We start from the raw sequence: 11,965 nt of genomic DNA, 5'->3' as shown, positions 1-11,965 counted from the left end.
ATGACGTTGCCTTTCTTGGTCTCTTCACCTGCAAAGGGAGATGCACAATAAATACCTACCTAGAGACTTGTGGATACTGTATCTTAAAAGATTAGTACAATACCTGGCACATACTTAAAATGGCAGTTACCTGCTCTCTGAATGCACCCGCCCCCTGCCAAGGTATGTCCACTGTATGGACAAGATGCCCCCCACCCTCCCCTGCTGACTCCCTGTGCTTCCTTCCACCATCACCTCTCCACACTCTGGGTCATCATCTGCTTGCTAATCTGTGTCCTCAGCTTTACTGAGGACAGAAACTGGCTAGTGTGTATTCCTACATCCCTTTTTCTCACACATAGCAGGTTCTTGGTACACATCATTTTTTAGAAATTAAACTTAATTTGATCAATTGAGTTCCCTCTAGTGTAATAAACTCTTTACATAAAAGTACCTTGAGTTTTCATCTATAACAGATGTATGCAGATACACAGTGAGTGTATGACTGTTCTAACCCTCTTCCCTTTAAAGTCCGTCACAGAAAGCTTTGCCAAAGCGATCCATGGCTTGAAAGTGGGACACCTGACAGATCATGTTATTCAGAGGAGCAAGAGGATGATTCTGGATACACTAGGTGTTGGGTTCCTGGGAACCAGTACAGAAGTGTTTCACAAAGCCAACGAATATAGTAAAGTAAGTTCATGTCTGCTTTAGAAATAAAAGCCAATGTGCACACGTGCCTGCTTAGGAGTGTACCCATGAGTGTACCAGAGCTGTGTGAGTTCTACTGCTCTGCTCTTCGTGTTAGGGATACTACGTGGTGTATATAGCATTGTTGTATATAGTTTTACGCTTTTCTGTGTTCTATTATCTGAGTTTTAATATTCATCCATATATTTCACTAAGTCACTGGCTTAGGACCATTCTTAACACTAGTAATATCTCATATTTATTATTATTATGACTGAAAGCACTTTTTATCTGAGAGTCTTAGAAGCAATAGCACCTACCCCAGATGATTTCTTCATGCAAAGACACTGAGAGTCTCTGAGCAGAGAGGGGTGTGTATGTGGGTGACATAGCATCCACCCTCAGAGGATGTGCTTTGTATAGGCAGTTAGTTCACTTTTCCTAGTACTTACCCACGAGGAATAAATAAGAGTAAATTCAGACTCCATTCCCTGGAGCACTTATGAATCATGATCTGGGGTTGAGCAACAATATCTCTTCTCACTTGCATGGAAAAAGCTGTGTATTGTCCTACAAGGAAGAGAAGAATTTAATGATTAAAGCTTTGATTTAACATACCACAAAGGGTTCAATTAAGGACTATTAATGTAATGCCTCCAAAGATGAAGAAGACTTTTGCAATGGGGGCTTGGCATCCTAGGCTCACACTCTATATCACTGGTTGATATTCTTTTGTTCCAGATTTACAGTTCCAATGTATCCAGCTCTGTTTGGGGCCGGCCAACCTTGAGACTCCCACCGACATATGCTGCTTTTGTCAACGGTGTGGCTGTAAGGAGATTTCCATGTCTTTTCTACTGTTAGACAAATACAATAATTTTCAGAGTCAGGAAATATCTCAGAAATTGCCAAATTTCCATATTTTACTAATGACATCATTGAAATTCATAGAGTTGAAGTGGACTGCCCTCCTTCCTATGTAGTAATCCCAGCTTTCATAGTGAATTGATACTTTCTAAATCAATTGTGAAGTAGAGGAAATAAGGTAGGATTTAGATAGCTCAACCTTTAAGGTAGCCCAATCTCTAAACTCTGAATGTATATAGCAGAGAACATAAAACCCAATATCCAGACTCAATTTCTTTTTTTTTTTTTTAATATATATTTTATTGATTTTTTACAGAGAGGAAAGGAGAGGGATAGAGAGTGAGAAACATCGATGAGAGAGAAACATCGATTCAGCTGCCTCTTGCACACTCCCCACTGGGGATGTGCCTGCAACCAAGGTACATGCCCTTGACCGGAATCGAACCTGGGACCCTTCAGTCCGCAGGCTGATGCTCTATCCACTGAGCCAAACCAGTTAGGGCAAGACTCAATTTCTTGAGTACCACTTTCTATCCAGTAACCAGCCTTTCATTTATTTATTCATTAATTGATTAATTGATTCATTCAACAAATATTTACTGAAAAAAGAAATAATGGCTATATGACATCTTTATTCTCTATAACAAAAATCAGCATTTCTTATCTAAGAGACAATTTTTATGCTTTATAGAAGATATAATTTGGACACGAATATATTGGGTTTTTGAGATATATTTATGGTTTAGGGCAGGGGTGGGCAAACTTTTTGACTCGAGGGCCACAATGGGTTCTTAAACTGGACCGGAGGGCCGGAACAAAAGCATGGATGGAGTGTTTGTGTGAACTAATATAAATTCAAAGTAAAGGAGCGGAGGGGAGAGCAAGAGAACCCGATAGAACAGCCGAACGGGCCGGATCCGGCCCGCGGGCTGTAGTTTGCCCACGGCTGGTTTAGGGGATAGTAGCTCAGAATATTGAAAGTCAAACCCAATGGTGCATCCAAGGAATAAATGTCCAGTAAGCAGTAGAAAGTGCACCGGACACATCCAATAAACATAAAAACATATTTTAAATGAACTTCTGGTTATTACTATCCTATATAATAAAAGCCTAATATGCTAAGTGTCCAGTTGTCCAGTTGGCTGTTCAACCAATCAAACCGTAATATACTAATGATATGCTAAGGCTGCTCAACTGCTCGCTATGACATGCATTGACCACCGGGGGGCAGACAGTTGACTCGTTGATCAGTCACTATGATGTGCACTGACCACCAGGGGGCAGACAGTCGACCAGTGAATCAGTCGCTATGACATGCACTGATCACCAGGGGACAGATGCTCTGACCTGTAGGTTAGCTTGCTGCTGGGGTCTGGCCAATTGGGACTGAGCAAGACATGCCAGACACACCCTGGAGCCCTCCGGCGGTCCCTCATCAGCTGGCCAACCTCCCACGTCCCTCCCTGGCCCTGATTGTGCACCAGTGGGGTCCCTTGGCCTGGCCTGCACCCTCTCACAATCCAGGACCCCTCGGGGGATGTCGGAGAGCCAGTTTCAGCCCTATGGCAAAACGACCGGTTGCTATAATGGGCACTAACCACCAGGGCCAGACGCTCAATGCAGGAGCTGCCCCCTGGTGGTCAGTGCACTCCCACAGGGGCTCACAGCTAGCAAGCACAGCAGCAGTGGTGGGAGCCTCTCCCGCCTCCACAACAGCGCTAAAGGGGGAACGAGCCTAAGCTGGCAGTTGGACATCCCCCGAAGGCTCCCAGACTGCGAGAGGGTGCAGGCCAGGCTGAGGGACCACCCCCCCCCCCCAGTGCACAGATTCCGTGCACTGGGCCTCTAGTTTCATATAAGAAAAAAGTAAATAGCGGGGTTAAAGAGGACTAAAACCTCATAGCAGAAAATAATGATTTTAAAATATAGCTTAGTATATAATCTTGGTTCAAAAGTTCTTGCAACTTCTCCATAAGTCTAAAATAAAAAGTACACAAATATATGGCCCATTATGGAATAAATGACATTAAAGTTTTAGTGCAACTTATTTGAAGGGTGGGGAGGAAGTGAGGGAGGGAAGGATGAAGCAACCACCTAATTCCACAGCTTTGTTTATAAGGGAAATACAGATCTTTTCAGGGGTTATGGCAGAGAGCTCTGGTCACCTGGGTAAGACCCTACTCCTTGGGGCTCACTAGCTGCTCCCCAAGGTACTGCCTGCTTTTGGCAGAGGACAGTCTGTCAGGTGCCCAGCTATGTGATCAAGAATCACAGCCTGTTCATAGGTTTTATTTTCAGGAATCAGATCTAAAATCTCACATCCAACAAGGCTATTACTTAACTAAATGCTTACTGGCCCAAAAGCCATTGCATTCAGGGAAATATATTTTGGTTTTTGGTTGTTGTTTGCATGTCTGTCTACATAGATTCACTCCATGGATTTTGATGACACGTGGTATCCTGCCACCCACCCTTCTGGAGCTGTCCTTCCTGTCCTCATAGCTTTATCAGAAGCCCTACCTCCAAGTTCAAAGTTCTCTGGTCTTGACCTACTACTTGCTTTCAACGTTGGGATTGAAGTGCAAGGCCGACTAATGAATTTTTCCAAGGACGCCAATGACATACCGAAAAGGTATGGAAAATATTTGCCCCACGAAGAGACAGTCAGAGTCCCTTTCATCTGTGAATCGTTACTTCTGTAGAGCTTTCTGACATAAAGTGTGGCTCAACTGAAGATGTTAATATTAGTGCCAGCAGATAAGTTAGGTCACCAGTCACATATCAAACTGTATATATGAAGATATGATTCAGAAGTGCTCATTAAAAATCCCCTTTGGGTTTAGAACATCAGGACCATGAAATAAATTGGGGTCTCATGTCATGCTGGCACCTGTGGGTATCCTGAATATTCCTGATCCCATCAAAGCAGAATCTACTTTGATATTTGTTAGGATTCTTTAGACTAATGAGAACACACAGAATATCCTAAACCTGACTTGACTGTTCAACCCATAGGGCAAAAATGGTCAAATGTGGGCTGTATCATATGGTTCAATACAATATTTATCTTGTCACTTGGTCCAGCCTGCCAGGGGAGGTGTAAATTGGAATACAGAGTGAACTTTCACAATTTCTAAAAGGCCTTTAATTTTTATAGTTACTTACATGATCTTTCAACAATCAACAACTTTCACCTTTCTATAATAATTATAAAACTCCATTTATAAAGAATTTACTGTCTCTGGCACTGTTGTAAGCATGTGAATTCATTCAAAACTCTATAAGGTAGATACTACTGGTATTTTTATTGCCATTTTAAGTAAGAGAAAACAGAACAGAGAAGTTGAATACCTTTCCCCAGGATCACTCAACTAATAAGTGGAAGAGCTGAGATTTGAACCCAGGCAGTATAGCCCCATGATCTAAGTTCCTGATCACTATACTATACTGCCTCCCGGTGGTTGAGGTTTGTAAATCTCTATTACTGCCTTTTTGCTTTTCAGATTCCATCCCCCATCAGTGGTAGGAACTTTGGGTAGTGCTGCAGCTGCATCCAAGATGTTAGGACTCAGCATGACCAACTGCCAAAAGGCCTTGGCTATTGCTGTTTCTCATGCCGGGGCACCCATGGCAAATGCCGCCACTCAGACCAAGCCTCTTCATATGGGCAATGCTGCCAGGCATGGGATAGAAGCTGTTTTTCTGGCAATGCTGGGTCTCCAAGGAAACAAGCAGATCTTGGACACTCAGACTGGCTTCGGGGCCTTCTATACCAACTACTCCCCCAAAGTCCTTCCAAACCTAGATTCTTACACTTGGCTCCTGGACCAGCAGGATGTGGCTTTCAAGTGTTTCCCTGCACATCTGGCCACTCACTGGGTGGCAGACGCCGCTGCATCTGTGAGAAAGCACCTTGTAACAGACCGAGCCATGTTTTCCACTGACCACATTGAGAGAATTGTGCTCAGAATTCCAGACGTCCAGTATGTAAACCGGCCTTTCCCAGACTCGGAGCATGAAGCCCGTCACTCCTTCCAGTATGTGGCCTGTGCCATGCTGCTCGATGGTGGCATCACGGTTTCATCATTCCACAAAGAACAGATCAACAGGCCACAGGTGAGAGAGTTACTTGGCAAAGTGGAGCTGGAGCATCCTCAGGACAACCTGCCAAACTTCAACACACTATACTGTGAGCTAAGTGTCACCCTCAAGGATGGAACCACCTTCACAGAGCGCTCTGATACCTTCTATGGTCACTGGAGGAAGCCACTGAGCCAGAAGGACCTAGAGGCCAAGTTCAGAGCCAATGCCTCCAGGATGCTGTCCTGTGATGCAGTAGAAAGACTTATAAAGATAGTAGACAACCTGGAAGGTCTAGAGGACTGTTCTGTGTTAACCTCACTTCTGAAAGGACCCTCTTCATCAGAGATGATTTCACAATCTATCTAGCATGTAATAATTCCATAGTACAATATCTAAATGACTTTATATTTGGGGAAATTCAATGATTTGCTTTCCAGAGCAAAGGTCTGCTCTTGGTTTGCCCAGAACTAAATGCAGCATGGTGGAGGAGTCTAGACCAGGGGTGGGCAAACTTTTTGATTCAAGGGCCACAATGGGTTCTTAAACTGGACCGGAGGGCTGGAACAAAAGCATGGATGGAGTGTTTGTGTGAACTAATATAAATTCAAAGTAAAGGAGCGGAGGGGAGAGCAAGAGAATCCTCTGCTCTTTCGGCTCCGCGGGCCGGATAGAACAGCCGAACGGGCCGGATCCGGCCCGCAGGCCGTAGTTTGCCCACGGCTGGTCTAGACAGAACTGGGTATATATGGAAGGAGTCTTGTCCTGTTAATTTGCAAGACTGTTCCAAATACCTATAAGCATTCATAAAGCTGAATTTCAAGTCACCTGTGACTTCCTTATAAAATTAATATTTTCAGAGGAATTTTATGAACTTCATGAACCTCAGATGTGAGAAGACTTTGAACCTGTACATTTTTTTTGTTGACAGTGGAGAAGGGCTCTGGTCTGTTGTACCACTGACAGATTTCTTAGACCAGGGGTTATAGAAGCTCTCCATGGTGGAGAGGATGCTGTTGGGTTTAAATATAAGAGCTCAGTGGGTTAAAATCCTGCCTCTGCAACTTAGTAGATGTTACTAGGTATTCTTCTGCCATAGTTTCTCTATTTTGTAAAGCAGAAATAAAAAGCAGTCTAAAATACGAAGCAGCTTCACTTCAGAAGCCATGCTCTTCACCACTGCATTATGTCACCTTTCACTTTTTAAAAAAAGTGTTTTTGGCCAAAACCAGTTTGGCTCAGTGGATAGAGCGTCAGCCTGTGGACTGAAAGGTCCCAGGTTCGATTCCAGTCAAGAGCATGTACCTTGGTTGCGGGCACATCCCCAGGAGGAGGTGTGCAGGAGGCAGCTGATCAATGTTTCTCTCTCATCTATGTTTCTAACTCTCTATCCCTCTCCCTTCCTCTCTGTAAAATATCAATAAAATATATTTTAAAAATAAATAAATAAATAAAGTGTTTTTGAGAAATGAATAATGAATGAAGAGTCTGAGATATAATAAAGAATGACAACAAGAGCATCAACCTATGAACCAGGAGCTCGCAGTTCGATTCCCGGTCAGGGCATGTGCCCAGGATGCGGCTCAATCCCAGTGTGGGTGTACAGGAGCAGCCAGTTAATGATTCTCTCTCATCATTGATGTTTCCATTTCTCTCTCCCTCTCCCTTCCTCTCTGAACTATATATACATATATATATGAATGACAACAAAAACGTATATGTTTATAATTAAATAAATATTGACTGTATAAAATAATAAAGTGTCTTATGTGTTTAAAATTGTAACATTAGCAGGGAATTTTATAGTAAACTAGAGGCCTAGTGCATGAAATTCGTGCACTCGGGGAGGGTTCCTCAGCCCAGCCTGCACCCTCTCACAGTCCGGGAGCCCTGGGGTGATGTCCAACTGATGGCTTAGGCCTGCTCCCCACAGGGATGTCAGTCGGACATCCTCAGCCCTGCCACTGAGGTGGGAGAGGCTCCTACCACCGCCACGGCTCTCACCAGCCATGAGTCTGGCTTCTGGCTGAGCGACACTCCCCCTGTGGGAGCGCACTGACCATCAGGGGGCAGCCTCTGCATTGAGCAGGATTGGGCCAAAACTGGATCTCTGACATCCCCCGAGGGGTCCCAGGTTACGTGAGGGCACAGGCCAGGCCAAAGGACCCCACCGGTGCACGATTGAGGCCAGGGAGGGACATGGGAGGTTGGCCAGCCAGGGAGGGACAGCAGTAGGGCTCCAGGGTGTGTCTGGCCTATCCCGCTCAGTCCCAATCAGCCATATCCCAGCAGCAAGCTAACCTACCAGTTGGAGAGTCTGCCCCTTGGTGATCAGTGCTGTCATAGTGAGTGGTTGAGCGGCCTTAGCATATCATTAGCATATTACGCTTTGATTGTTTGAACGGACAACTAGACACTTAGCATATTAAGCTTTTATTATATAGGATGTGCTCTAAATTTCTTGTTTTGTTCAAGAGAAGGGCAAAGCTACTAACTCCAGACTTTGATTTGTAAGTATGCATGTTGACATTTCTAGGGTAACCATTACAAAAAAGCAGCAGAATGTATCACTTCCACGTTAATAGAGAGGGAAATATGTAATTAGGGGGGAAATAACCCATAGGAAGGCAAGACTGGAGGGGAGAAGAAATATAGAAAAGGCAGAACAGACATAAAATTATAGAAAAAAATCCAAATATATCTATAATTACAAAAATGGACTAAATGCTCAGTTAAAAAGATAGAACATGGAGAGAACCAAATGGCAGCATAGATAAATACCTGTACTTGCTGCCTCTCACAACCACATCAAAACTACAACTAAAAGACAAAACAGCTATCATCCAGAACCACAGGAAAGCTGGCTGAGTGGAAGTTCTACAACTAGGAGGAAAGAGAAAAGCACATTGAGACTGGTAGGAGGTGCAGAAGTGTGGAGGTACTGAGGCACATGCAAAACGGGCTGGCAACTGGGTGTGCTGTTGTTTTTTTCAATCAGGAGGGAGATACAAGCTCCCCATTGCTCTGAACTCCAGTTCCGGGCAAGACTCTGGGGACCCAGACTCATACAGGGAGAAACTGGACTGTCTGGCACCAGGCCGGAATGTGAGGGTGGCTTTCTCTCAGAGGTGTTCACAGTGATCATTGTTCCTGCGTGGGGGCATGGCACACGAGGACACAGAGAGACAGAGATGCGGAGATGGCTAACTGGCAGCCATTGCAGTTTGCTCTGCCCTGGTGATTCCCTGAGACCCCGCCCCACTCAATTTACAACCCTACCCAAGCTGTGCATATTGGCTTTTGCATATGAATGGCCTGGCCTTTTGCAGCCTAAAACCTAACAAACTGCAGCTGGGTCAGAGAGCTCAAAAGCTTCCAAAAGAAAGCCCAAGGCTCTTGGCAGCAGTAGCCTGCCTTGCTTCACAGCTGGGCCTCATCTGAGCACCTCCAAACCCCAAAGAGGAGGAATCTGCAGATCTCTCTGTAGCTCCTGCTGGGTGGCCTCAGGCAGTGGCTGACTTTGCAACTCCTTGAAGATCCAAAAGCCAGTGTACCCAGTGGTCAGTGTGAGACCATACCAGATTACAACTCCTCAGATCCATAAGTGACACACTCAAGGGGCAGACTCAGTGAGCACCAAAGCCCCACTGAAGCAAGTCCTGCCCCATAAGGGTGTCTCCAGCACAGAAGTTCTCCCATTGTAGACACAGCTGATCCTCACAGCCAATTGGCCTGGAGGTCAATTCCTCCCAGTGATACCAACAGCAATCAAGGCTTAACTACAACAAGATTGTGCACCTAGCCCACAAAGGGGTGCACCAAGAGTGTCCACCTCAGGTAACTGGGGAGGCTGAGCCACTGGGCCCTATAGGACACCTAGCACACAAAACCACTCTATCAACTCAGGGAAGCAGCCAAAATGCGGAGACAAAGAAACAGATCACAAATGAAAGAAATGGAGGAAAGCAAACTACTGGATATAGAGTTCAAAACCACAGTTATAAGGTTACTCAAGAATCTTCTAGAAACCTCCAAGGAACTTAGTAAGACCTTCAAGGATCTTAGTGAGAATGCAAAAAATAAAAATAAAAAAATAAAAAATGGAAAAGGACCAGTCAGAAATTAAGCATACACTGACTGAAATAAAGAATAATATACAGGGATTCAACAGTAGACTAGAGAATCCCAAGAATCAAATCAAAGATTTGAAATACGAGGGAGCAAAAAACACCCAACTGGAAGAGCAAAAAGAAAAAAAGAATCCAAAAATATGAAGATAGTGTAAGGAGCCTCTGGGACAACTTCAAGCATAGCAACATCCGAATTATGGGGGTGCCAGAGGAAGAGAGAAAGCAAGATATTGAAAACCTATTTGAAGAAATAATGACCGAAAACTTCCCCCACCTGGTGAAAGAAATAGACTTACAAGTCCAGGAAGTGCAGAGAACCCCAAACAAGAGGAATCCAAAGAGGACCACACCAAGACACGTCATAATTAAAATGCCAAGGGCAAAAGACAAAGAGAGAAAATTAAAAGCAGCAAGAGAAAAACAGTTATCTACAAGGGAGTACCCATCTGACTGTCAGCTGATTTCTCAACAGAAACTATGCAGGCCAGAAGGGAGTGGTAAGAAATATTCAAAGTGATGAATAGCAAGAACCTACAACCAAGATTACTCTATCCAGCAAAGCTATCATTTAGAATTGAAGGTCAGATAAAGCGCTTCACAGACAAGAAAAAGCCAAAGGAGTTCATCACTACCAAACCAGTATTATATGAAATGCTGAAAGGTATTCTTTAAGAAGAGGAAAAAGAAGAAAAAAGTAAAGATAAAAATTATGAACAACTAAGTGACAACAAATACATATCTATCAACAAGTGAATCTAAAAATCAAGTGAATAAAAAATCTGATGAACAGAATAAACTGGTGAATATAATAGAATCATAGAAAGGGAGTGGACTGACAATTCTCGGGGGGAAGGAGGTGTGGGAAGTGTGGGAAGAGAGTGGACAAAAATCTTACACCTGTGGACGAGGACAGTGGCTGGGGGTAAGGGCATGGAGTGTGGTGGGAACCGGGTTGAGGGGAGTAATGGGGGGAAAAAAGAGGAACAATTGTAATAATCTGAATAATAAAGATTCATTTTTTAAAAAATAGACCATGGACACATTGTTTTAAATGTTTCATAGCTTTATTAATATCAACTTTACATACTATTAATTCATCCATTTTAGGTGTACAGTTCAATGAATTCTAGTAAATTTATAGATTTGTGCAAACATCACCACAATTCAGTTTTTGGAATACTTCTATCACTCTAAAAAATTCCTCATGACTGCTTGCAATCAATCCCCAGTCCCCTCTCCAGCCCTCAGCAAGCAATAATCTGTTTTTTATCTCAATAGTTTTATCTTTTCCAAATATTTTCTCTAGTAAGTGGAATCATACAATATGTAGTCTTATGTGTCTGACTTTCACTTAGCATAAAGTTTTAAGATTTTTCTACTTATGTATCAGAGCACTTTATTTCCTTACATTGCTGATAACACTCCATCGTATGGCTATGTTGCAGGGCAGTGAAAAGCTAGGAAAATTCCAGGGCAAGATGAATAAGGAAACAGAGATAAAGAAGTTAAAACAAGGCCAACAGTGTGCAATTTACAGCTGGCTTGTAAATAACAAGCCTTTATCTTCCCAGCCAAGGACACTTGAGACTAAATGGTTAAAAACCTCCCAAATGAGAGAATGCAGAAAAAGAGGGAGGAAGGGGAAAGGAAAAAAAATGAAGTGTTATTATGTTTTTGTTTAACTCGCTAACAGAGAAGCCAGCAGTCTCAAGGCTTGGCGAGATAAATTTGCCAGGTGCTTCTCATGAATTCTGAGAAGTAAAAAGGGACCTTGAAAATTAGTCTATACCACGATATTCAACAGAGGAATTTTTGAAACCTATAGACAGGGGAGTATAGAACTCCTCAAGCCCACACATGGCATTTGCTTTCCTGGGTTAGCTGGAAAAGCCTATCTGCCCTCTGAGCCCAATGAACTGAAATAGATTTGCTTGCTTTGCTTCTTTAATAAATTTGCTTGCTTTAATAAGTTGGCTTTGTCATAATACAATCAGGGTCTCCATTTAAATTCATTTATACTAGAAGACAAGAATTGAGAAGGAGACAGCCCTCTCCCTTCAACTGAGGGGGTTGTCTGAGGATACCTTTTCAGGGGGTCTCTGGCTGCCTGTAACAGATGTACCACACTTTGTTTACCCATTATTAGTTAATGGGTAGAGTTCTTTCCATTTTGGAGCTATTACAAATAATGCCTCCATGAACAATCTCATACACGTCCT

General features: G+C 43.4%; 1 protein-coding gene across 1 annotated transcript; it reads left to right on the top strand.

The window, feature by feature from the left end:
• Nucleotides 1-594: 594 nt before the first annotated feature.
• Nucleotides 595-5,985, top strand: ACOD1 (aconitate decarboxylase 1; the record flags this gene model as incomplete). The annotated part of the gene is made up of 4 exons (XM_080660297.1): nucleotides 595-672; nucleotides 1,411-1,500; nucleotides 3,963-4,168; nucleotides 5,040-5,985. The coding sequence occupies 4 exons, from the start codon at nucleotides 595-597 to the stop codon at nucleotides 5,983-5,985; spliced, it is 1,320 nt and encodes a 439-aa protein (XP_080516423.1).
• Between the last annotated feature and the right edge of the window lie 5,980 nt (nucleotides 5,986-11,965).

The sequence above is a fragment of the Plecotus auritus genome (assembly GCF_963455305.1).
Source record: "Plecotus auritus genome assembly, chromosome: 3".
NCBI classification, from domain to species: Eukaryota; Metazoa; Chordata; class Mammalia; order Chiroptera; family Vespertilionidae; genus Plecotus; species Plecotus auritus.
Note: the sequence above shows the minus strand (reverse complement) of the source record. Positions and strands in the feature narration are given on the sequence as shown.